The sequence below is a fragment of the Microcebus murinus genome, chromosome 2 (genome assembly GCF_040939455.1).
Source record: "Microcebus murinus isolate Inina chromosome 2, M.murinus_Inina_mat1.0, whole genome shotgun sequence".
Classification (NCBI taxonomy): domain Eukaryota; kingdom Metazoa; phylum Chordata; class Mammalia; order Primates; family Cheirogaleidae; genus Microcebus; species Microcebus murinus.
This window is the reverse complement of record NC_134105.1, coordinates 73,781,076-73,807,485: the sequence shown is the minus strand read 5'-3', so window position 1 is coordinate 73,807,485 and position 26,410 is coordinate 73,781,076. Positions and strand designations below refer to the sequence as shown.

General features: G+C 40.3%; 1 protein-coding gene and 1 non-coding gene across 7 annotated transcripts in view; one reads left to right on the top strand and one right to left on the bottom strand.

Moving 5' to 3' along the window:
* The window catches only part of BRDT (bromodomain testis associated), a 50,990-nt gene extending 40,477 nt beyond the window's left edge, over positions 1–10,513 (bottom strand). For 2 of the 6 annotated variants that reach the window (XM_075999812.1, XM_012790896.3), the window contains exons 1-3: positions 9,991–10,513; positions 830–966; positions 456–695 (exon numbers count right to left, since the gene is read on the bottom strand). In XM_075999812.1, coding sequence (XP_075855927.1) covers positions 456–644 — 189 coding nt within the window. In that variant the 5' untranslated portion in view covers positions 645–695; positions 830–966; positions 9,991–10,513. Of the gene's footprint in view, positions 1–455; positions 696–829; positions 967–4,934; positions 5,232–7,757; positions 7,929–9,835; positions 9,901–9,990 lie in introns of those variants that run through there. The other 4 variants (XM_075999818.1, XM_075999814.1, XM_075999813.1 and 1 more) reach the window with 4 other exon arrangements.
* Positions 10,514–14,177: 3,664 nt separating this feature from the next.
* On the top strand, positions 14,178–14,280 carry LOC142869746 (U6 spliceosomal RNA). Its single transcript, XR_012918317.1, has one exon. It is a non-coding gene; the product is annotated as a U6 spliceosomal RNA (small nuclear RNA).
* The last annotated feature ends 12,130 nt before the right edge of the window (positions 14,281–26,410 follow it).

The following is a 26,410-nucleotide window of genomic DNA, read 5'->3' as shown; positions in this document are numbered from 1 at the left end:
ATCCAGAGTAAAATCCCAGCTTCATGGTTTACTAGCTATTTACAAATTACTCAACCATTCCATTACCAAATGGCTAAAAATTCCTAACATAAGACCTAAATTTGAATTCTGTACATCATACAACTGAGTCTGCCAGGGAGTGTCAAGAGGGACTTCACAGAGGTGACATTCATGATAACCCTGCATCAAAAGATCTAGTGACATTCGCTATAACAACAAAGCATGTACTATCATTTATCACAAACTGTTAAAAGAAGAATGTCAATTCTCAGAAAAATAAGCTTGTTTGGGGGGAAAATACTCATTAGGATAGTCTTTAGTGGTGCTAAATAAATCAGCTTTGTTTGCTACATTATTAAATTAGATATATTTTATAATATTAAAGACTATTTTTTACAGAGACTTTATAGGATCTTTCTTTTTTTAAACTAACATTATCATTAAGACATACTTACAGGCAACTTTAGTTTCACAGCATCCACAGGATGTTGAAAAGGCCAAGAAAAACTATGTTTCCATAAAGCCTTGTGGACAACTTTTTGTAGATACTGCAGTTGATTTGTCAATCGCCCATTTTTCTTAGTATTTATATACTCTGGTGGAGGAGGGTTAACAATAGCTGTTTGTCGACTTGGCAGAGACATTTTTAACTGCTTCAAGTCCTGATATTCCAATGCTGTCTACAAGTACATGTCCTGAAAAAGAAAAAAACTGAGTACCTTAGAAGCATTTTAACAGATATTGTACATTAAAGCACATTGTGATGGGGGGTGGGGGGGGACAGGAGGAGCCAAATGATAAATGAATCAATTTTTAAATAAAGACTAACCTTTTTCTAAACAAGTAGTAAAAGCTGTTGCATTATGTATGCCTTAGTCTTGGATGGTTTAAATTATTTCACCATTTCAGTCTTTCAGCCTTTCAAAAACACAAATTGAGGTCTTAGCAGAAAAAGTCTATGAATTCCTAGTAAAACCAATTAACAGGGAATGTTAAAGATATTATTAGTATATAGGTATCCTATAATTGTTAATTCAATGACAGAAGAAAAGCAGAATAAAAGATTTCTCTAGCTAATTTGAATAAAGTCATTTATTTTAAAATGTAACTTATTAGAAAGAAAAACACCTTAAGTATTAAAATGCTATTCTTTGGCCCATGTAGATTTGCTACATCTAAAATAAAATACTTTTAAGTTTCATGGGTATTTCAGAAAGACAGTATCTAATATTCCTAGATAGCATTATCACTTTAAGCATAAAAAAGCAAAGGTACTACCAATATGCACACAACTCAAGTACATCAGCAAAAGGAATATGGTTATCAAATAAATTGTCCATTCTTAGAGACCAATGTTAACACTTAGCCAGTATCTTTGTTTGTATTAAAGCAGTGTCAATTCTCAACTCTTGTGGAATATTAATCACTTATGGATATTTTTAAATTGTGGCAAAATACACAACAAAATTCACCATCTTAAGCATTTTTAATTATACAGTTCAGTAAAGAATATTCACTTTTTTGTGTGTGGAAACGATCCCCATAACTTTTTCATCTTGCAAACCTGAAATTACATACCCATTCAATAACTTCTTTCTTCAATCCCACTAGTACCTGGCAACCAATAGGCTTTCTGTTTCTGTGAATTTGACCACTCTAGATACTTCATACAAGTGGAATCACATAGGATTTTTGTGTGATTGCTTATTTCACTTACTATAAAGTCCTCAAGATTCATCCATGTCATAGCATGTCAGGATTTCCTTCTTTTTTAAGGCTAGATAATGTTCTATTTTGTGTGTATCACACACTTTATCCGTTCACCCACTGACGTCACTTGGGTTGCTTCCACTTCTTGGTTATTGTGAATGGTGCTGCTATGATTCTGTTTTTAGTTCTTTTGGACAAATATACCCAGAAGTGCAAAAGTGGAATTGCTAAATTATATGGCAATTGTACCTGTAATTTTTTGAGGAACCCCATTCTGTTTTCCATAGCCTCTACATCATTTCACATTCCCATCAACAGTGAACAGGGGTTCCAATTTCCCCACATCCTTGCCAACAGTTATTTTGGTTTTGTTTAGTTTTAACAGTAGCTGTCCTAATATGTATGAGGTGCTATGGATCTTCTTAAAAATTCTGAAATATCTTCCAATGCCTGGAGACAGGGCTTGGGAATCAGTTATGTTGGTTTTTTAAAGGTTACCTAGTGCTTCTGATGTGTAGACAAGATTGAGTACCACTGCATTAAATTAACTTGCAGGTAGTTATTTCATCTCATGATTTTGCTTTTCTCATGTTATAAATACATGAAACAGAATACCTAAAAGTCATTAAGGGCAGGTGCAGTGGCTCATGCTTGTAATCCCAGCACTTTTGGAGGCCAAGGTGGGAGAATCACTTGAGGCCAGGATTTTGAGACCAGTCTGGGCAACATAGGGAGACCCTATCTCTACCAAAAAAAATTAAAATTAGCTGGGCATAGCGGTACATGCCTGTACTCCTAGCTACTTGGGAGGCTAAGGCAGGATTATCACTTAAGCCCAGGAGTTTGAGGCTACAGTGAGCTGTGATCATGCCATTGCACTCCAGCCTAGGCAGCAGAGTGAGACCCTGTCTCTAAAAACATAAAAATTAAAAACAAATAAAAATCATTTAGAACAATGATGGAGATATTCTAGATTGGCACAACCAAACTGGTTCCTATCCTGGCTTTGTTAGTATTTAAAGCTAGCCTACTTTTGGGGTGTCCCAATCACTACACCCTCCCTCATTCAACAAGGTTAACCACTATGCTGACTTCTCTCACCACAGATCAAGTTGTGACCATTTTTGAACTTTACATACAGTATCATTTACTATGTATTATGATTTATTGGGCTTCTTTTCCCCAACATTTTTTGTGATACTTATTTGTGTTATTCCCTATGTAGTTTGTTCATTTTCATTGCTGTATTCTGTAGAATTTGTAATACCATAATTTTTCCATTCCTATTGAGACTTCGGGGTTGTTTCCTGCTTTTGAACATGAAAACCAATGCTGCTATATATGTCTGTAGTGTATATATGCATGCATTTATGTTGTTGCATTGAAACCTTGTTCAACCCAAGAATAAAGTTGCTAGATCATACATATATGTTCAACTTTAGTAGATCTGCCAGTTTTCCAAAATGTTGTTGCTCAAGGGTCAACTATACAACCTTTGTCAATAAAATATTTTTAAGTAAAAAATCATTACTCATTATATTTTCAGCTCTGTCTTATGGTCTCATTTTCTACATTTAATTCTTTATCTGGAATTAACTTATACTTGTATCTCTGCCTACAGACATGCTCTAGTAAGTATCCTAAATTTTTTTTCTTAAAAATACCACACAAAAACCTGCAAACAAGATGTTACAACAGCTTTATTCATGATTGCCAAAACTTGGAAGCAACCAAGATGTCCTTCAGTAGGTGAAGAGGTAAACACAACGGAATATTATTCCACACTGAAAAGAAATGGGCTATCAAGCCATGAAAAGACATGGAGAAAATTTGAATGACTATTACTAAGTGAAAGAAGCCAATCTGAAAGGGCTACAAACTGTATGATTCCAACTATATATTTTCAAAAAGGGAAAACTATAGACACAACAGAAAGATCAGTGGTTTGGGGAGGAAGGAATGAATAGGCAGAGTACAGATAGTTTCTAAAGCAGTGAACCTAGTCTGTATAATACTATAATGGTGGATTTATTTGTAAAAGCCCATAGAATGTACAACACCAAACGAGAAACTATGGTATAATAAACTACGGACTTCAGGGATAATGATGTGTCAATGTAGGTTCACTAGTTATAACAAATGTATCACTCTGGTACTGAATATTCATAGTAGGAGAAAGCTATATGTGTTTGAAAGCATGGGGTAGATGGGAACTCTGTACTTTCTGCTCAAAGTTGCAGTGAACCTAAACCTATTCTAAACAATAAAGTCTGTTTAAAAACAAAAACAAACAAAAAACCTTTCCTGCTATATACTTGATTGCTAACCTAAAATTTCCACTCTCCCAAATATCATTAAAATCTTGAAACTTTCCAGATCCCTCACTGGCTTTCTTCAGTTCTAGACTTCTCTGTAGTATTTAACATGTCGAAGTACACAGTACTGATAAAGTACCTGTAAAGGTTTTTTGCCCAAAATGCTCAATTGAATGTAATCAAGCTTGTAGATTTAACTTTCATTTAACAGAAAATTCAGGGACTAGAGTTTTTGGCTGTCCAAAATGATAGCCCCTAACCACATGTAACTATTTCAATTTAAATCATCCAAAATCAAATAAAATGTAAAACTTAGCCACATTTCAAGTGCTTAATAGCCACATGTGGCTAGTGGCTACTGTAGAGAACATCACATATATAGAACATTGTCATCATGGCAGAAAAATTCTATGGGATAGTGCTAGAATAAATAAAATGAAACCATAAGGAAACAGACAAATCTAGAGTATAGAATATTCTATAAAACAAATGGCCTTTTATAAAGCCAAAGTCATTAAGGAAAATAATGAAATTCAATTTGTTATTCTATATCAAATATTGATTTGAAAAGATAAGCTATAACAGACATTTTTGGGACAGCTATAGAAATTTAGGAAATTGTTCAGTTTGATAGATGTGATAACAGTGATTATGCAGGAAAAAATTTAAGTATATGCTAAAGAAAAACTTGGTGTGAATACTCATATCTGTATTATTTTTTAGCTGAAGAAAAAGTATTTATTGAATTTGATTCTAGCATAATTAAAAATTCTCAAAAGGAATCATAAGGGAAATGTATACTTTATTAAAACTGCAGGTTAATAAAAACATTTAAAAACATCATGGTATCAGTAAGAACTCTGAAATCTTCAGAAGATAGCTATAGCTTAGGCATATTGTTTCTCGGACCTCAGGCAGCTACAGTTGCTCCATATATCACATTATATAGCCCACTTCTATTTCCCATTGAAGAGAAAATGAGGCATAGGATGTGGAATGATCTAATGTTAGGCATTCCCTTGACTCCATCAATCTTGATGGATAGAGAAGAAGAGTGTTTTTAAGGTTTGAAGTAAAATTTCCAGCACTCGACAGTGTTTATGCTGTGTTCTTTGTAAACTGCAGAAGCTAGCCATCTGGATTGCCTAGGATCCATATATGAAGTTGCAGGTTTTAATGATGGTTTGTCTTCCTGAACAACACACGAGATAAGAATCCACTTCTTGGTAATGTTCTTGAGATAAATGTTAGCATAGTTCTAAAAAAAAAAAAAAAAAAACCTTCCCCTTTAAAACCTGAGATTGGATGCCACAGTCACTTGAACTGTACAAAAACGTAACAGTTTTGCCATATATTGGTTATAGGACATCCATGTCCCAGAAACACCTCATCAGGAAGCACATACAAATTGGCAACTGTCAGCACTCTAATTTTGACATGAAACCAGTTTAGAGTACACTATACCTCAAAGACTCGTGGTGCTCCATACCCAAAGTCATAGCAATGAAGAGAAAAACTAAAGCTAACTTCATTACACCAGATCCAAAGTAACAACCTCTCAGGATGCAGACAATAAAATCGTCATATATGTATCATATAAAAGGCTTGTGGGAAGAAAACTTACATAGAAAAGCAAACATAGCAAAATGTTGACAATTGTTGAATACACAGATATTCTTTTACTGTTTTTCTATGTGCTTGAAAATTTTAATAATAAACTTAACTACACATCTTTTTTGCCCCCTCAATAATTCATAAAATAATCAGGAATTCTGGAGAAATTCTCAAAGACAATGCATCATTTAAGGAATTCTTAAAAACAAAAGTTTATTTGAATTTTAACATCCCTGTGATGTGAAATTTTGATGAAAATGGCACACAAAGTGTTATACTGTTCCATTTTTGTCCCCCAGCCCACAAATCCCCCTCCTACTGTTTAGCAATTTCTTGTGTATGTCCTTTCAGAAATGGTCTGGTTTCTGCCCTTAATTCATCTTTTAAAGTGTCCCTGTGTAGGCTGGTATGGTGGCTCAGACTGGTAATTCTAGGACTTTTGGGAAACTGAGTGAGAGGATTGCTTGAGGCCATGAGTTAGAGACCAGCCTGAGCAACACAGCAAGACCATCTATACAATAAATAGAAATTAGCTAGGCATGGTGGCAAATGCCTGTAATCCCAGCTACTTGGGAGGATGAGGCAGGAGGATTGCTTGAGCCCAGGAGTTTGAGGTTATAGTGAGCTATGATGATACCACTCCACTCTAGCCCAGGCAACAGAGTGAGATCCTGTCTCAAAAAAAGAAAAAAAATTTCCTAGAACACATACATTATTACCCATTTCTTTTTAATTTCTGCACAGTAAGTCATTGTGTGGATATTATGGTTATGTTTAATCTTCTGTTATATCCTAACAAATATATCATTGCATATATACGCCAATATTTATTGAATATATTCCCATTAACAATTTCTGGGCCAATACTTTTAAATTTTGCTAGGTATTTAATTGTTCTCCAGAGTTATCTCAACTTATATTTCTACCAACAGTGTATAGAGTAAAATTTTAAATCCTATCTTCTTAGCTTTGGCCTTGGAAACAACTTTTTTTAAATTAAACTTCAAAGAAAAAGGCTTTGAAGTGGTTGTGAATATTTCAAAGTCATCCCTGACAAATACTATGGAGCAAAGATTTTTTGAAATGCATACATAAGCTTAAAAATGTTTCCAAAATGTTACAAGAAACATAAAAGTTCATTTCTAATTGAATGGCTACACAGGCATAGCAAGAAGAGTCCACTCTCCTTGGCAAAAGTCTCCCCCTTACAAAAACATCATGATAAATCAATTTCTTGAGTTTGCCAATAGAAAAATTTTTTTAAATTCCTCAATGATTTTTAACCACAATGGTGCAGGTATTAAATTATATTACCCTATATGCATACTAAAGTCTCAAAGAATTGAGCTTATTAAAAAACAATATAACTTATCTTGAGCCTAGAAGGCTCAATTTCAGATAGGTATAGTTGAACTTTGAGGCTTTGATGAAATATTGTTTAAAAAATAAGTTCCATCTAGTTCAATAAATGACAGTAAGTTATTCTGTGGTGTGGCACCTTCTGGTAGAACTTCCCAACAGGCCTTACATATGCAGGGAGGCAGTGCAACATAGAACTGAAGAGGATGAATTCTGGATATCAGCTCTAGGGCCCAGAAAGGGCAAAAATAACTTGGCCTGGGATGAGCTCATATACTAACTCTAAATCCTACATCAAAAGAGCAGTCTCCAAGTGAAAAAAAATAGTTTCTTCAAAACTAGATTAGGATTCAGTTAAGGCCAGAGGTAATTCGTTGTCAATGTATATTCTTTATAAGGATTCAATCTCATCTGCTCCTCTCTTACCTCTTCCCTTTAGGTCTAAGATCGAGGCACCTTTCTGTCTAGAACTTTTTCTAGGACTCTAGATAACACCCCTTCCTGAAGGTCCCTGCTCCCTCTTTTCCATACTTTTAACATTTCTATAACTTTTAACATTTCTTGCTTCCCTCCATATAAACTTTCTCAAGCCACCTTAAAAATTCTTCCTTTAATCCTATCATCTCCTTATAGCTTCAATATTCTCATCTGTACTTCACAGCAGGGCATCCTAATGACATTGTCTTTATTGCCCACATCACCCTTGGCTTTTCCCTACCATTCCTCTAAAATTCCCCTTACACTAAAGTTAACACTTACCATACTTAGTTGTTAAATCCAATGGATTCTTTTTGAATCTTATCTTACTTGACCTCTCAGCAACATCTGTCACTAGACTATTATGACTCTCCTAAAACTCTCCTCTAGTTTCCAGGATACCATTTTCCAAATTCTGTTTATTTATTAAATACGTACAAGGCATCTACAGAGTGAGACCCTGTCTCAAAAAAAAAGAGAGAGACAGTAAAAAAAGGCAGGCAACTACAATGTTGCCAAACCCTGAGCTAGAATTTTGGGATATAGTCTCTTTACAGAGATTTGTTAAAAGGCAATTATAACTCAGTACATATAATTAAAATCCCTTTGTCACTTAATACCATGAATTAATACAATGGTGATAGGCCGGGCGTGGTGGCTCACGCCTGTAATCCTAGCATTCTGGGATGCCAAGGTGGGAGGATCACTCAAAGTCAGGAGTTCAAAACCAGTCTGAGCAAGAGCCAGACCCCGTCTCTACTATAAATAGAAAGAAATTAGCCAAACAACTAAAAATATATAGAAACACCTGTAATCCTAGCTCTTGGGAGGCCGAGGCGGGTGGATTGCTCAAGGTCAGGAGTTCAAAACCAGCCTGAGCAAGAGCGAGACCCCGTCTCTACTATAAATAGAAAGAAATTAATTGGCCAACTGATATATATATAAAAAATTAGCCGGGCATGGTGGCGCATGCCTGTAGTCCCAGCTACTCGGGAGGCTGAGGCAGAAGGATCACTCAAGCCCAGGAGTTTGAGGTTGCTGTGAGCTAGGCTGACGCCACGGCACTCACTCTAGCCTGGACAACAAAGCGAGACTCTGTCTCAAAAAAAAAAAATAAAAAAAAAAAATAAAATAAAAAAAAAATATATAGAAACAATTAGCCAGGCATGGTGGTGCATGCCTATAGTCCCAGCTACTTGGGAGGCTGAGGTAAGAAGATTGCTTGAGCCCAGGAGTTTGAGGTTGCTGTGAGCTAGGCTGATGCCACGGCACTCTAGCCCAGGCAACACAGTGAGACTGTCTCAAAAAAAAAAAAAAAAAAATACAATAGTGATGTCTTGATTTTTGTGTGCAGCAATTTGCTTAAGATCATGCTGTTCAACCCACTGTCCTTCATGATATACAAACCCTTTTATAATACCTTCCTTGGCCATCTCACTACACTTATCTTTTGCTACTCCATCAACTCCCAACACTGTGCCAGCTACTCAAGAAATATGCAATTCTTGCCAGGCACCATGGCACAGCATCTGTCATCCCAGCTACTCAGTAGGTTGAGGTGGGAGGATCAGTTGAGGCCAGGAATTGAAGGCTGTAATGTGAATGACAATGCTTGTGTACAGCTACTGCACTGCAGCCTGGACAACATAGCAGCCTCATTTTATAAAAAAGCAATTCTCCACTGTCCTACTGTACTCTGTACATACATTCATGCCTTTGAAAAACTTCTCTTTACCCCAGCTTCCCTCATCACTCTTTAGCCTAACTTCTATTTGTGCCTCAAGACCCAGCTGAGTTATCACCTCTACTGAGAAATCTGCCTTCTTCCCTTCCAACCACACAGGCCCTTCCCATGGGTCCCAAGGCACCCTGTACACATCTCTATCTTAATTCTTAACCTAAGCCAGTGCACTCTGAGGTCAGGCCCACCTCCAATTCTGCAGCAACCAGTAGAGGGTATAGTAGGTCCCAAGGAATTAACAAAGTTGAATAAATGAATCAAGGACCAGGATGTCCCTGTCCCAAATGAGGACTCGCAGAACACAACAAACACAACAAAAATGCCAGCTAAAGCTAAAAGCTCCATACTTTCTCATGCATTCCCGAAACCACAATACAGGCAGTAGCGACCCACCAATCCAAGACCTAAGAAGAACTCATAGAGCGTAAGTGTTTTTCGAGATGGGAAGAGGCAGTTGCACAACTGGACCCCCATGTCCTCGCCCCAACCCCCGCCTTCCCAGCCCTCCCTAGCACAAAAACCAAACTTTTAGGGGGAAAGGGTGGGGGGGAGGGAGAAGGCTCATTGGGGCAACGAGCTTGCAGTTGGTAAGGCCAAGGGAAAGCAACTGGCAGCTCACCTGGGCTGCAGGCACGAAGAGGATGGCCTCCCCAACTGCCTCTTGCCTGTGCATAATGTTGATGGGGGAGGGGAGAGGGAAAAAACGGTTGTTTCTACCCAAGGTCGGCTCTAGGGGCCGGCCTAGGGCGATGCTGCCCGTAGAGAGTATATTACCTGTTATGAAAAAGACTGTCAATGATCGCCCTTCTCCGTTTGCACAAGATGAAGCGGTGCAGAACAGCAGCTCTCCACCATCCGTCGCAGCCAGCTCTCACCAGAATGGCGGCCGCTAGTCAGCTGCCACCGCCGCCTTTATAGGAGACCGCCCGGCGGCCTGCCCATTGGTCCGGGCCGGTCACGTGGCCACCCCAGCCCCAGGCGGCGTCAGGAGGTGTGTGCGTTGAGTCTGGCCAAGGGTGCGTTGGGGTCGTTCAATCACCCAGAGCACTTACGTTGAGCTCCTAGTGAATGCCGTGCAGGGAGAGCTGGGAGTTAAAGAGTGGAAGCAAACACCCTCGAGGTGTTTACTCTTAAAACAACTTTCTCACTAATCCAATAGTCCTGTGATGTTACTTTGGAAGTTCGGGAGTTTTGGCTTGTGGTGTTTTTTATGTTTTTCTCCAGCCCTCTCCACAGCTCCGGTCTCTTGCACATAATAAGTGCTTAATAAAGATTAGGTAGCAGCTGAGGCTGGAACTAACGTGATCTCATTGAGTTTAAAATGGCAACTTAGGTTGGTCTGACTGCAGCAGTATTCACCACTAACTGTTCACAACCAGTTACAGATTCCTTTCTTCCTTCCCCCGTCCTGCTGCTTTACTTGAGTAGCCTTAATAAAATAAAATAATAAAATAAAATGGCAATTAGCTGTTTCACAATAGCTGCTTGCTGACAGTGTTTTAGGATTTTGAGAGACTTGGAAACTACCTCTTGATGGCTTGCAGGTACTTTAAAAGTGCTAACATGTATCAGAAGACTATATTTAGGGCAGTAGTTGCCTTTTGGATCAAATTGCAAACAATATTTCTGAATTCTTAATACTCACTGCAAGATGGATGGACTGATGAATGGGGGAGAGAGGGCAAAAACAGCTGTCGAACGGCTCTCTGATCCAGTCAAAAAAACCCAATCCCAGCCGTGCGGGCGGCTCACGCCTGTAATCCTAGCAGCCTGGGAGGCCAAGGCAGGAGAATCGCTCAAGGTCAGGAGTTCGAAACCAGCCTGAGCAAGAGCAAGACTCCGTCTCTTAAAAATGGAAATTAATTAGCCAACTAAAAATATATAGAAACAATTAGCCGGGCATGGTGGCGCATGCCTGTAGTCCCAGCTACTCTGGAGGCCAAGGCAGAAAGACTACTTGAGCCCAGGAGATTGAGGTTGCTGTGAGCTAGGCTGACGCCACGGCACTCTAGGAAAGGACCAAGTCTTCACAAAACAGCACCACACTTGATGTATTCACTAAAGGTCATATAAATACACGGAATGGCAGGCAGTTTTTGTTTAGATTTGATTTCTTTCTTTTTTTTCTTTCTTTGAGACAAAGTCTGATCTGTCTGTCGCCTGGGCTAGAGTGCCATGGCATCTGCCTAGCTCACAGCAGCCTCAAACTCCTGGGCTCAAGCAATCCTTTAACCGCAGCCTCCCAAGTAGCTGCAACTACAGGCATGCGCCACAATGCCCGGCTAATTTTTTCTATATATTTTTAGTTGTTCAGCTAATTCCTCTCTATTTTAAGTAGAGCAGGGTCTTGCTCTTGCTCAGGCTGCTCTGGAACTCCTGACCTTGAGCGATCCTCCCGCCTAGGCCTCCCAGAGTGCTAGGATTACAGGCGTGAGCAACCACGCCTGGTGTAGATTTCAGCTTTTATGTTCTTGTTTTTGTTTAAAATCTTATTCAGGGCATAAGTAGTCCTATAGTCCTAGGTACTTGGGAAGCTGAGGCTATAGAATTGCTTAAGCCCAGGTGTTTAAGGCTAGTCTGAGCAATACAGTGAGACATCTGCTCTTAACCACCATCTCAAAAAAAAATTTTTTTTTTGAGACAAAATCTCACTTTGTTGCCTGGGCTAGAGTGCCATGGCATCAGCCAACTCACAGCAACCCCAAACTTCCGGGCTCAAGTGATCCTCCTGCCTCAGCCTCCAGAGTAGCTGGGACTATAGGCCCATACCACCACACCCGGCTAATTTGTTCTATTTTTAATAGAGATGGGGTCTCGCTCTTGCTCAGGCTGGTCTTGAACTCCTGACCTCAAACAATCCTCCCACCTTGACCTCCCAGAGTCCTAGGATTACAGGTGTGAGCCTCCTAGCCTGGCCCTAATTTTTTTAACCTTATTTTACAGAGAAAAGATAGATACAGACTTAGGGTGTGACCCTCACAACCATGAAAGGCCTAAAGGAAGTCAAAGGAAATGAAAGCCATGAATGATTCAGTAGAAATCTTACCAACTTATCAGCCTTTTGCCCTTCTCCTGAGAAACAGTGGCAGGAAGAAGTACACACTCTTTGGAAAAGCCTGAGTGACTTTTTTTTTTGAGAAAGGGTCTCACTGTGTTGTCCAGGCTGGAGTACAGTGACTATTCATAGTCATGATCATAGCACACTGCAGCCTTGCACTCTTGGCTCAAATGATCCTCCTGTCTCAGCCTTCCTAATAGCTGAAACTACAGGCATGGGCCATCTCACAGGCTTCTGAGTGCTCTTTTAAAAAGCTAAATCTCAGGCTAGATGTGGTGGCTCATGCCTGTAATCCTAGCACTCTGGGAGGCTAGGGCGGGTGGATTCCTCAAGGTCAGGAGTTCGAAACCAGCCTGAGCAAGAGTAAGACCCCCATCTCTACTAAAAAAGAAAAAAAGAAATTAATTAGCCAACTAAAAATATATAGAAAAAATTATCCGGGTACAGTGGTACATGCCTGTGGTCTCAGCTACTTGGGATACTGAGGCAGAAGGATTGTTTGAGCCTGGGAGTTTGAGGTTGCTGTGAGCTAGGCTGACGCCACAGCACTCTAGCCCGGGCAACAGAGTGAGACTTTGTCTCAAAAAAAAAGCTAAATCTCATCATGTTACCACACTTAAAACCTTTCAATTACTTTCCATTATTTTTAGGATACAGAGCAAAACTCTTGAAATGAGTTGCAAAGATCCTACTTAATTTATCTACCTTCAGCTCCAACCATACCTATAGCAATTCCCCCATCTCCAGCCACACTGACCTTTTAGCTCTTTCCAGTGCCTTGTGTGATCCATGGGCTTCTACAATGGCTCTTCTCTCATTCCTACTGTTCCTACACTCATTTCACAGGTCTCAGTCTAAGTCATTTCCTGGCTGGGTGGGGTGGCTCACACCTGTAATCCTAGCACTCTGGGAGGCCAAGGTGGGAGGATCCCTTGAGCTCAGGCATTCAAAACCACCCTGAGCAAGAGCAAGACCCTGTCTCCTACTAACAATAGAAAAGTTAGCTGGGTATGGTGGCACATGTCTGTAGTCCCAGCTACTTGGGAGGCTGAAGCAGGAGGATCACTTGAACCCAGGAATTTGAGGTTGCAGTGAGCAATGAAGACACCACTGCACTCTAGCCCAGGCAACAGAGCAAGACTGTGTCTAAAAAAGAAAAAAGTGAATAAACAGGTATGGTAAATAATGTAATCATTTCAAAAAATTAAGATTGGAAATAATTTTTGAGGTGGGAGAGGTAAACATGGGTCATATCTGTGAGGAGGGAAGCCATAAATTTTGTAGTACTTCCACAAATCTTAAGAATTCAGGCCAGGGCGGGGCGCAGTAGCTCACCCCCTTAATCCTAGCACTCTGGGAGGCTGAGGCGGGCGGATTGCTCAAGGTCGGGAGTCTGAAACCAGCCTGAGCAAGAGCCAAACCCCCTCTCTACTAAAAGTAGAAAGAAATTAATTGGTGAACTAAAAATATATGGAAAAAATTAGCTGGGCATGGTGGCACATGCCCGTAGTCCCAGCTACTCGGGAGGCTGAGGCAGAAGGATTGCTTGAGCCCAGGAGTTTGAGGTTGCTGTGAGCTAGGCTGACACCATGGCACTCTAGCCCAAGCAAAATAGTGAGACTCTGTCTAAAAAAAAAAAAAAAGAATTTAGCACATCAGATTGAAAAATTTTATGAGATTCTGTCCCATTAACCTTGTAAATCAATATTTGTAAATAGCAAAACAACATTGGAAGACACTAAAAGAAAGTTAATTTTGCATCAAGAATGATGAAACTATATGACAAAAAAGGATCTTTGTCAACAATAAAAAAATACAAATCAGACAGAGTAGGAAGATACAGAGAATATTTATTTGAAATGGCTGTAACCTAACCTGGAAGTCCTCAAAAATTTCTTATGTGTTTGCTTTGGCAGTACATACAAAAATTGGAACTATACATAGATGATTAGCATGGCTCCTGCACAAGGATGACACCCAAATTTCATGAATTGTTTCATAAACTAAAAAAGAAAAATCCTTGTCCTCTTAAGTCAAAATGATGCCCTTGTTCGGCCTAAGAAGAACCATCATGGAGAAGGATTATCTGTTTGCCCAATTCCGTATTCTTTTTTTCTTTTTTTGGAGACAGGATCTTGCTCTGTTGCCCAGGCTAGAATGTGTAGCTTACTGCAACCTCAAACTCCTGGGCTCAAGTGATCCTCCTGTCTCAGCCTCCCCAGTAGCTGGGACTACAGACACACACCACCATGCCTGGCTAATCTAGATTCTCAAGGGGCTACAGTGGGTGAGCCTCACCCTCCAAAATGAAAATGGAGAATCAAAACTCAGTCAATCCTTTGATTTCATCCCAGCAGGGAATCAGAATTTGGACTCCAACAATCCTTCATCTCCAGTGAGATCAGTAATCCATGAATCCTACCATCTTCTCTCTCTCTTTCTCTTTCTCTCTTTCTCTTTCTCTTTCTCTTTCTCTTTCTCTTTCTCTTTCTCTTTCTCTTTCTCTTTCTCTCTCTCTCTCTCTCTCTCTCTCTCTCTCTCTCTCTCTCTCTCTCTCTCTCTCTCTCTCTCTTGTCTAAAGTCCTTTCTTCCCTTCTTACCCACCTTTAATCATAATAATCCCTTTTGCAATCACCCTCAGATCTTTTGCCTCCTCTTGATTCCTCATTTCATACTTGGCAAAATCACAAACTTTATTAAACCCTTATTGAATCTTTAATTAAGCTGGGTGAAGTGGCACAAGCACCTGTAGTTCCAGCTACTAGGGGAGGCTGAGGTGGGAGATTTGCTTGAGCCCAGGAGTTTGAAGCCAGGCGGGAAAACATAGTGAGACCCCTCTTAAAAAAAATCTTAAATCCTTGTTAAGTCTATATCTATTCTGTTCCTTGCAACTCATTGTTGTTGTTGTTGTTTTTCTGAGACAGAGTCTCACTTTGCCCAGGCTAGAGAGAGTGCCGTGGCGTCAGCCTAGCTCACAGCAACCTCAAGCTCCTGGGCTCAAGCGATCCTCCTGCCTCAGCCTCCCAAGTAGCTGGGACTACAGGCATGCACCACCATGCCTGGCTAATTTTTCCGATATATATTTTTAGTTGGCCAATTGATTTCTTCCTATTTTTAGTAGAGACAGGGGTCTTGATCTTACTCAGGCTGGTTTTGAACTCCTGACCTTGAGTGATCCACCCACATGGAACTTCCTGAGTGCTAGGATTACAGGCGTGAGCCACCACGCCCGGCCTATTTATTAATCTTATATTCAGCCACCTTGCTAAAATCTCCTATTATTAATAATAATTTTCTATGAGGGTTTTCTATGTGAATGATCATCTAATCTGCAAAAATGATAGATTTATTTCATTCATCCCAATTCTTACACCTCTAATTTTTTTCTCTGTCACACTTCACTAATTATTTCCTACAGTAGAATTAATGATGAGGACATTATTGCCTCAATCCTAATTTCAAAGAGGATGCTTCTAATGTTTGCCTATTTGGGATAATGTTGTCTCTAGATTTTTTTTTTTTTTTTGAGACAGAGTCTCCCTCTGTCACCTAGGCTGGAGTGCAGTGGCATCATCTAGCTCACTACAACCTCAAACCCCTGGGCTCAAGTGATCCCCCTGCCTCAGCCTCCTGAGTAGTTGGGACTACAGGTGCGTGCCACCATGCCCAGCTGATTCAATAACTTAACAATTCTTTCCAAATTGGTCTGTAGATTCAATGCAATTCCAATCAACATCTCAACAAGGTTTGTATGGAACTTGATAAGATGATTTAAAAATGTATAAGGAAGAGTAAAATGTCAAGAATAGCCAGGAACCTTCTGAAAAAGAAAAGCAAGAAGGGAACTTGTCTTGCCAAATATAGGACTCATTATGGGGCTAAAATAACTAAACAGTGTGACACAAATTAACCAACAGAATAGACTAGAGAAATTAGGAACAGATCCATTCATGTCTGGACCTTTGGTATATATCGGGATGGCATGTCAGGTAAGTGGGAAATGGAGAAATTGGTTATTTAATACAGCCAAGAAAAAAGATTATCCATTTGGAAAAAGATGGAACTGATCTCTAGCTCATACTATAAAAAAAAAAAAATCAACTTCAGATAGATTAAGGACTTAAATGTCAAAAATGACACTTTAAGGAAACTTTTTTTTTTTCCGGCATATTATGGGGGTACAGATTTTAAGGTTTCAATAAATGCCCATTTCCCCCCCTCCCCCCAAAAGTCTGAGTCTCCATCATGACCATCCTCCAGATGGTGCACATCTCACTCATTATGTATGTATATACCCGCCCCCCTCCCCCCTCCCACCTGCCCAATACCCTATTACTGTAGTACCTATGTGTCCACTTAGGTGCTACTCAGTTAATACCAGTTTGCTGGAGAATATATCTGGTGCTTGTTTTTCCATTCTTGGGATACTTCACTTAGTAGTATGGGTTCCAGCTCTAACCAGGAAAATATAAGATGTGCTATATCACCATTGTTTCTTAGAGCTGAATAGTACTCCATGGTATACATATACCACATTTTATTAATCCATTCTTGGATTGATGGGCACTTGGGCTGTTTCCACAGCCTTGCAATTATGAATTGTGCTGCTATAAACATTCGAGTGCAGGTGTCTTTTTTGTAGAGTGTCATTGGATCATTTGGGTAGATGCTCAGCAATAGGATTGCTGGATCAAATGGTAGATTCACTAGTATCGCTTTAAGGTATCTCCATATTGCTTTCCACAGAGGTTGAACTAGTTTGCAGTCCCACCAGCAGTGTAGGAGTGTTCCTCTCTCTCCGCAACCACGCCAGCATTTATTGTTTGGAGATTTTTTGATAAAGGCCATTCTCACTGGGGTTAAGTGATATCTCATTGTGGTTTTGATTTGCATTTCCCTGATGATTAGAGATGTTGAGCATTTCTTCATATGTTTGTTGGCCATTCTTCTGTCTTCTTTAGAAAAATTTCTGTTCAAGTCCTTTGCCCACTTTTTAATGGGATTATTTGATTTTTTCTTCCTAATTTTCGTGAGTTCTAAGTACATTCTAGTTATCAGTCCCTTATCGGATGCATAGGATGCAAAAATTTTCTCCCATTCTGTAGGTTGTCTGTTTACTTTCATGACTATTTCTTTGGCTGTGCAGAAGCTTTGTAGTTTGATCATGTCCCATTTATTTATTTTTGTTGCTGCTGTGATTGCCTTTGGGGACTTCTTCATAAACTCTTTGCCCAGGCCAATGTCTAGGAGAGTGTTTCCAACTTTTTCCTCTAGAGTTCTAATAGTTTCATACCTTAGGTTTAAGTCTGTTATCCAGCGTGAGTTGGTTTTTGTGAGAGGTGAAAGGTGTGGGTCCTGTTTTAGCCTTCTACAGGTGGCTATCCAGTTTTCCCAGCACCATTTATTGAAGAGGGATTCTTTTCCCCAGCGTATGTTTTTGTCTGCTTTGTCAAAGATTAGATGGCTATATGAGGATGGTTTTATATCAGGATTCTCACATCTGTCCACTGGTCAATATTCCTATTTTTGTGCCAATACCATATTGTTTTAATGACTACAGCTTTGTAGTATAGTTTGATATCTGGCATATTAATGCCTCCCATTTTGTTTTTGTTGCCTAGAATTGCTCTTGATATTCGGGGTCTTCTTTGGTTCCATACGAAGCGTAAAATTATTTTTTCTACATCTGTGAAGAATGCTGATGGGATTTTAATAGGTATTGCATTGAATCTGTAGATCAGTTTGGGTAGTATAGACATTTTGATGATATTGAGTCTGCCGATCCACGAGCATGGTATGGATTTCCATCTGTTTACATCCTCTGCTATTTCCTTCCTCAGTGTTTCATAGTTCTCCCTGTAGAGGTCTTTTACGTCCTTGGTTAAGTATATTCCTAGGTACTTTAATTTCTTTGTTGCTATTGTGAAGGGAATTGAGTCTTTGATTTGGTTCTCAATTAGATTGTTGTTGGCGTATATGAATGCCTCTGATTTCTGTGTATTGATTTTGTATCCTGAGACTTTACTAAATTCATTGATCAGTTCCAGGAGTTTCTTGGTTGAATCCTTGGGGTTTTCTAGATACAATATCATATCATCAGCAAACAGTGAAAGTTTGATCTCTTCTGCCCCTATTTGGATACCTTTGATTCCATTTTCCTGTCTGATTGCTGTAGCCAAGACTTCCAGTACTATGTTAAACAGAAGTGGAGATAGTGGGCAGCCTTGTCTGGTTCCAGTTCTAAGTGGGAATGATTTCAGTTTTTCCCCATTCAGTATGATGTTGGCTATGGGTCTGTCATATATGGCTTGTATCATTTTTAGGTATGTCCCTTCTATGCCTATTTTCTTATGTGTTCGTATCATGAAAGAGTGTTGAATTTTGTCAAAAGCTTTTTCTGCATCTATTGAAAGAATCATGTGGTCTTTGTTTTTGCTTCTGTTTATGTGGTGAATTGCATTTATAGATTTGCGTATGTTGAACCATCCCTGCATCCCTGGGATGAAGCCCACTTGGTCGTGGTGTATTATTTTTTTGATAAGCGTCTGGATTTGGTTAGCTAAGATTTTGTTGAAAATTTTTGCATCTATATTCATTAGGGATATTGGTCTGTAGTTTTCTTTTTTTGTTGCATCCTTTCCTGGTTTTGGTATCAGAGTAATATTCGCTTCATAAAAGGTGTCCGGGAGGTTTCCGTTCTTCTCGATGTTGTGGAATAGTTTCTGCAAGATAGGTACTAGTTCTTCTTTGTAAGTATGGTAAAATTCAGGTGTGAAGCCATCTGGACTGGGACTTTTCTTTTTAGGGAGATTTTTAATTGCTGTTTCTATTTCAGCTGTTGAGATTGGTCTGTTCAGGGAATCTATTTCTTCCTGGTTGAGCCTAGGTAGGCTGTGTGTTTCTAGAAATCTGTCCATTTCCTCCACATTTTCTAGTTTGTGTGCATAAAGATTTTTGTAGTATTCATAAATTGTATCTTGTATCTCTTTGGGATCAGTTGTGATATCTCCTTTTTTGTTCCTGATGGAGCTTATTAGAGATTTCTCTTTTCTGCTTTTCGTTAGCTTAGCCAATGGTGTGTCAATTTTGTTTATTTTTTCAAAGAACCAACTTTTTGTTTTATTAATCTCCTGAATAGCTTCCCTGTTTTCAATTTCATTTAGTTCTGATTTGATCTTGTTGATTTCACTTCTTCTGCTGGGTTTGGGGTTGGTCTGTTCTTCTTTTTCCAGCTCTTTGAGTCGTTTCATTAGATTGTCTATTTGTGATCTTCTTGTCTTTTGGTTATAGGCATTTATGGAGATAAACTTTCCTCTCAGAACTGCTTTAGCTGTGTCCCAGAGGAGTTGATAACTTGTCTCTCCATTGTCGTTTTCTTCATAGAACTTTTTTATTTCCGTCTTGATTTCTTCATTTACGAAGTAATCATTTAGTAGGAGGTTGTTTAATTTCCACGTTTTTGTGTAGAAATGTGAGTTTCTGTTAGGGTTGATTTCTAGTTTTATTCCACTGTGATCTGAGAAGGTACATGGTATGATTTCTATTTTTTTAAATTTCTTGAGATTTTCTTTGTGTCCTAGGATATGGTCAATCTTAGAGAATGTCCCGTGAGCTGATGAGAAGAACGTATATTCAGTGGATTTTGGGTAGAATGTTCTGTAGATGTCTGTCAGACCCAATTGTTCTAGAGTTTTGTTTAAGTCCATTATTTCTTTATTAATTTTCTGTTTGGAGGATCTGTCTCGTGCCGTCAGTGGGGTGTTGAAATCTCCGGCGATTATGGAGTTGCTATTATTCCATTTGCTTAGCTCCAGTAAGGTTTGCTTTATGAATCTGGGTGCACCTAAGTTGGGTGCATATATATTTAAAATTGTTATCTCTTCTTGTTGAACTGTGCCCTTCACCATTATATAATGACCCTCTTTGTCTTTCACTACTTTTGTTGGTTTAAAAACTAAATCGTCTGAAATTAGAACTGCCACACCAGCCTTCTTTTGGCTTCTATTTGCTTGGAATATTGATCTCCACCCTTTTATTTTTAGTCTATATGCATCCTTGCAGGTTAGATGTGTTTCCTGAAGACAGCATATACTTTGCCTGTATTTTCTTATCCATTCAGCCAGCCTATGTCTCTTGAATGGAGAGTTTAAGCCATTCACATTTATTGAGAGAACTGATAGGTAAGGTAGATTACTGATCATTCTGTTGGGTTGGATGTTGTTGCTATGATTTCTGTCTTGAGTCATTGTAATATCTGGCCTTTAATATCTTTGGGTTTTGGTTGTTTTTATATTCGTGGGTTATTATTATGATGTTCCGTGCGTAACGCTGTTTTAAGTACTTCTTGTAGGGCTGGTCTTGTCTTAGTGAATTCTCTGAGCCTTTGCTTTTCTGAGAATGTTTTTATTTCTCCTTCATATATGAAGCTTAGTTTTGCAGGGAATAATATTCTAGGCTGGGCATTGTTTTGTTTCAAAAGGGTGAGAATGGGGCCCCAGTCTCTCCTTGCTTGTAAAGTCTTGTTAGAGAAGTCTGATGTTATTCGAATTGGCTTTCCCTCGTATGTTACTTGCTTCTTTTGTCTTATAGCTCTTAGAAGGGCCACTTTAGTTGATACTTTGGTTAGTCTGATGACTGCATGTCGTGACGTCTTCCTGTTTGCGTTGAATCTCCCAGGGGTCCTCTGAGCTTCTTGAACTTATATATCAAGATTTTGAGCAAGGCCTGGGAAATTTTCCTCTATTATGTCTTCAAACAACTTGTCCAACCCTTGAGTGTTGTCTTCTTCCCCTTCTTGTAACCCTATGACCCTCACATTAGGTTTCTTCACATAATCCCACAGCTCTTGTAGGCTTTGCTCTTTTCTCTTGTTTCTCTGCTCTATTTCTGTGACTGATTTATTTAATTGGAGGGTGTTATCTTCAAGCTCTGAGATTCTTTCTTCTGTTTGATCTACCCTGTTCTTGAGACTTTCCACTGTATTTTGTAGTTCCTTGAATTGATTCTTCATTTACAGGAGTTCGGTGACACTTTTCTTCATTGTGTCTATTTCTTTTGTCATATCCTGGAGACTTTTTGTGGTTTCTTGGTGTTGGTTATTGAGTTGTTGTTGCAGCTGGGTGAGTGTTCTTATGATCCACATACGAAATTCCTCTTCTGTCATATTGGTTGCCTGATTTTGGTCGGTGTCCGTTTCTAGGGGGCTGGTGCTCCTCTTTGGGGGTGTGTTTTCCGTTTGGTTCTTCATATTTCCTGAGTTCTTTTGCTGATTTCTTCCCATGTCGATCAGTTGTTGTTTCTTTCCTTAGGTTATTGTTTGGGTATTCACACACCTTGTTTAGTTTCTGAGGTGTTAGGTGGTGTCTGTGGGTGAAATTGGACCACTCCCTGTATATTGAGTCAGTGGGTGCCGTGGAAAGGCTGTGCAAGATGCCGTCCCTGTCAGTAGGTGGCATTTGCTTGGAGGAACAGGCTATACTGTTGATTTTTGTCCTGTTACCTGTTCTTGTTCTGGGTGGAGCTGGGTTGGGTAAGCCTGCCCTCAGGCCGTTAGCAGGGGTCAAAGTTCTGTTCTCTGCTTCCAGGAAAATCTGTCAGGGCGGGGCTGGAATGGTCCCGCTCAGCCAGAAAGTCTGGGTGTGGGGGTGGGGCTGTTTGAGATCTGCTGTCTGGAGCGGGCCTCGCTTCTTTCCACCCTCCCCAACTCCACAGCTACTCCTGGGCCTCTGCCAGCCGGCCAGACCACAAGCCACCAGGCCTCCCCGGACTGTGATGCCCGCGGGGAGGTTCCCTGCACAGGAACGCCACCTGGGTTGGGCGCACGGCTTCCTCCTGGGAGGAGGGTTGCCCTCTAGGACGCCGCTGTTCACGTATAACCCTTCTGTGCCCCGGGCAATGCTAGCCCTCGGTGCAGGGGATCTGGTCTGCAGGTCTGACCTCTGGGTCCCAGAGTTCAAACTGTATCCCCACCAGGGAGAGGATTTCCGGTCCCAATTCACCCACAGGGAGCCCAAGCTGGGTCTATGTCTCTCAGCCTCTGAGTCGGCACTGTTCTGGGAACAAGGTGCCAGCAGCACCTGGGAGGGCGGGCGGGTAGGGAGCTCACAGACTGAGTTTCCCTGAGTCAGGTGTAGGGTCCCAAACGGGAAGGTCCCGTTCCCTGGAGGTGCCTCCGGCTGGTGACTGTATTGTCTCTCTGGGCAGCCGCGGGTAGGGTCGGCGGAGGGGAGGAGGAGGCAATATGGCGCCTGCTGCGCAGCTCAGGTCTGTGCACACGGAGGTGCCCGGAGGAAGTTGGGAACCTGGTGCCACGTCTGCTACAGGCTCACCGTTGGCAGGCGGCAGCGGTCTCTGGACTGGTGTCTGCAGGTCTCTCCACCCACTGGGGAGCCCACCAGCAGTCCCGAATGCAGGGGAGGGGAAACAGCAAATCCACCTACCCTTGCCGCTGATCTCCGGGCTGCTCCGGTGGTCTCAGCCTCCAGTTCTCCTCCGCAGCCTCCTCCCGTGGAGTCTCCCGGGGTCTCAGGTACCCCTCCTTCCGGCCCTTGTCCGCTGTATGCTCGTCTTCTTGCTTCTTTCCTCTAATTTCTTGTAGAATCTGTCTTTTCTGCAGAGACACTCTGTCTAGCGGTGTTATTCGTCCGCCATCTTGCTCCGCCCCCTCGGAAACTTTTAATAGAGAACATGGCAACTAAGACTAAAATTAAGTCAAGACTCCTAACTACATGTAATATATTATCTTTCTCTGGTGGATCTTAGAAGAGGAAAAAGAACATTAGTGAAAAAACTGACAAAATCTGAATGAAGTCTGTAGTTAGTTAATAGTCTTGTGCCACTGTTGATTTCTTAGTTGTGACAAAGGTACTGTGCTTATATGTAAGATGTTAGTATGAGAGAAAGATGAGTAAAGGATATGGGAACTCTTTTACTATCTTTGCAAGTATTCTGTAAAGCTAAAATTATTCCAAAATAAAAATTTTCTTTGAAAAAAGAAATCTGGCAGGGCATGGAGGCTAACATATGTAATCCCAGCACTTTGGGAGGCTGAGACAGGAGGATCACTTGAGCCCAGGATTTTGAGGTTTCAGTGAGCTGTGATTGTGCCAAAGCACTCCAGCCTGGGTGACAAACTAAGCCTCTGTCTCTAAAAAGAAAAAAGAAAAGAAAAGAGGAGGAAAAAAATTGTTAAAAGACCCCTTAAAGTAAAAAAGGTAATGTACAAATTGGGAGAAAATATTTGTAATACAACCACAAAGGTACACATAATCAAAAAGTTTTAACATCAAGAATATATTTTTAAAGAAATACTTCTACAAATGAATAAGAAAAACACAACCCCAAAGGAAAATGGGCAAAAGACATAAATGAGCATCCCATAAAAGAAAAAAACACATATGACGTAACATTATTGATCAAGGAAAAGCAAATTTAGACCATTTATCTCTCATAAAATGAGATACCATTTTATGTCTATTTCTCTTTTTTTCTTTTTTTAAATACTTAAAATTTTAAATTTCTTTTTTTTCTTTTATTTTTTTTACTGAGTGGATCTGTGGAATTATGTCCATTTCAATGGCAAAAATTTTAAACTCTGACAGCACCAAATATTGGAGAGGATGTAGATCCACAAGATCTCTTATACATAGCTTTTGAGAATATAAATTGGTGCAACCACTTTGGAAGAGTGTTTAGCATTATTTTCTGAAATTGAACATTCACATACTCAACAGCTTAGCAATTCCACTCTTAGATATATCCCCTAGAGAAACCCCAGCACATCTACATCAGGAAGCATGTAGCAAGTGTTTCTAGAAGCACAATTAACAATAGATAATACCTGGAAATAACTCAAATGTTGCTAAGAGTGTGAATGAATAGACTAGAACATTCACATAATGACGTGTTGTTCCACAGACAAAATTAAGTGAAAAAAAGATGTCCCAAAATTTTCAGCACGATATATCCTGTTAAGAAAGTAAGAGATAAATAAAAAGTACTTTTAAGAGATATCTATCTATAGCAAAGCTATCAAAAAGAGTAAATGAATTATGGAGATAAGATGGTTACCTCTGAAGGTGGGAGGTAGAGAGGGGGGAGTGCAGAGATAAAACAAAGTTAGGTTAGGTGGTAGGTTTTGTGATGGGTGCTTATTGCATTATTAAATCTAATGAAATAATAAAAGATGGTTTGATGATGAGAGTGTCATGAAACAAGGATTATTATTATATTAACCCAATTGTATGCATATACTATTCTTTAAATAAGCAAAATAAAATAAACAATCTTGACATACAAGGCTCTTCAGTTTTTCACCTACTTTTCCAGTTTTATTTCCCATTCATTCATCTAATGTTTCCAAGCACCAGGGACCAGCTAGAGACCAGCCCATAAACAAGACAGCAGGAAATTTACATTAAACAACTAGCACATTCAACATTTAGGGCTCTAGTAAAGTCCTTATTTACTACCTTCTTTGTATTTGAGATACTTGCCATACATCTCTCTCCCCACCACCAGACTCAGAGCAGGGCCATTCATTCCTCCAAGGCTTCACACTTACATTTCCCACCTAGCACAGACTCTGCAGGGCGTGAGTATTGTTCAATGAATGAAGATAGTGGAGGAATGGATAGTTGAAAAGAAAGGAAAGAAGGAGATGGACATAATTGGTCTCTTTTCTTTACCCTTCCTGGAAGAGGTAAGATTTGGCTCTCTGTTCCAACTTCCCCTCCTGCCTCTTTGAGCAGGGTAGGGATTCCCTTCTCTCTCCATTCTCTCTAGTAATCTTAATTTTCCTTCCTCCCTCCTTCCCTTCCCTTCCCTTCCCTTCCCTTCCCTTCCCTTCCCTTCCCTTCCCTTCCCTTCCCTTCCCTTCCCTTCCCTTCCCTTCCCTTCCCTTCCCTTCCCTTCCTTTCCCTCCCTCCCTCCCTCCCTCCCTCCCTCCCTCCCTCCCTCCCTTCCCTTCCTTCCTTCCTTCCTTCCTTCCTTCCTTCCTTCCTTCCTTCCTTCCTTCCTTCCTTCCTTCCTTCCTTTCTCTTTCTCTTTCTTTCTTTCTTTCTTTCTTTCTTTCTTTCTTTCTTTCTTTCTTTCTTTCTTTCTTTCTTTCTCTCTCTCCCTCCCTCCTTCCCTCCCTTCCTTCTTTCCTTCCTTCCTCTCTTTCTCTTCCTTCCTTCCTTCCTTCCTCTCTCTCTCTTTCTTTCTTTCTCTCCCTCCCTCCCTCCCTCCTTCCCTCCCTCCCTTCCTTCCTCCCTCTCTCTCTTCTCTTCTCTTCTCTTCTCTTCTCTTCTCTTCTCTTCTCTTCTCTTCTCTTCTCTTCTCTTCTCTTCTCTTCTCTTCTCTTCTCTTCTCTTCCCTTCCCTTCCCTTCCCTTCCCTTCCCTTCCCTTCCCTTCCCTTCCTTTCCCTTCCCTTCCCTTCCTTTCCTCCCTCCCTCCCTTTCTCTCTCTCTCTCTCTCTCTCTCTCTCTCTCTCTCTCTCTCTCTCTCTCTCTCTTTCTTTCTTTCTTTCTTTCTTTCTTTCTTTCTTTCTTTCTTTCTTTCTTTCTTTCTTTCTTTCTTTCTTTCTTTCTTTCTCTCACTCTGTTGCCCAGGCAGGAGTGCAGTGGCATCGTCAACCTCTGCAGCCTTAAACTCCTGGGCTCAAACAATCCTCCTGTCTCAGCCTCTCAAGTAGCTGGGACTGCAGGCACTTGACACCATGCCTGGCTAACTTTTTATATTTTTATAGTGACAGGTCTTACCATGTTGTTCATGACTGGTCTCAAACTCCTGCCTTCAAGTGATCCTCCCACCTCAGCCTCCCAAAATACTGGGATTACAGATGTGAAACAATGCACCCGGCCCATTTACCCATTTATTAGAAAGGATACAACTCAGCAACAACAGCCAGATGGAAGAGATGCACAGGGCACGGTATGGGAGGAGTGGCAAGGAGCTTCCATGCCCTGTCTAGTAATCCTAGTAATATTTGGAGATTCACTGGAAACTCACACTAACAATTTCTTTCTAGAATAAAAGTGATAAATAACCTTAATTATTAGATATAAAAAAGAAGACATATCTTCACATCCCCAAATAGTTACATCTTTAATTAGCCAGTACTATCCACGTAGGAGTTATAGCTGACAAAAAAGATT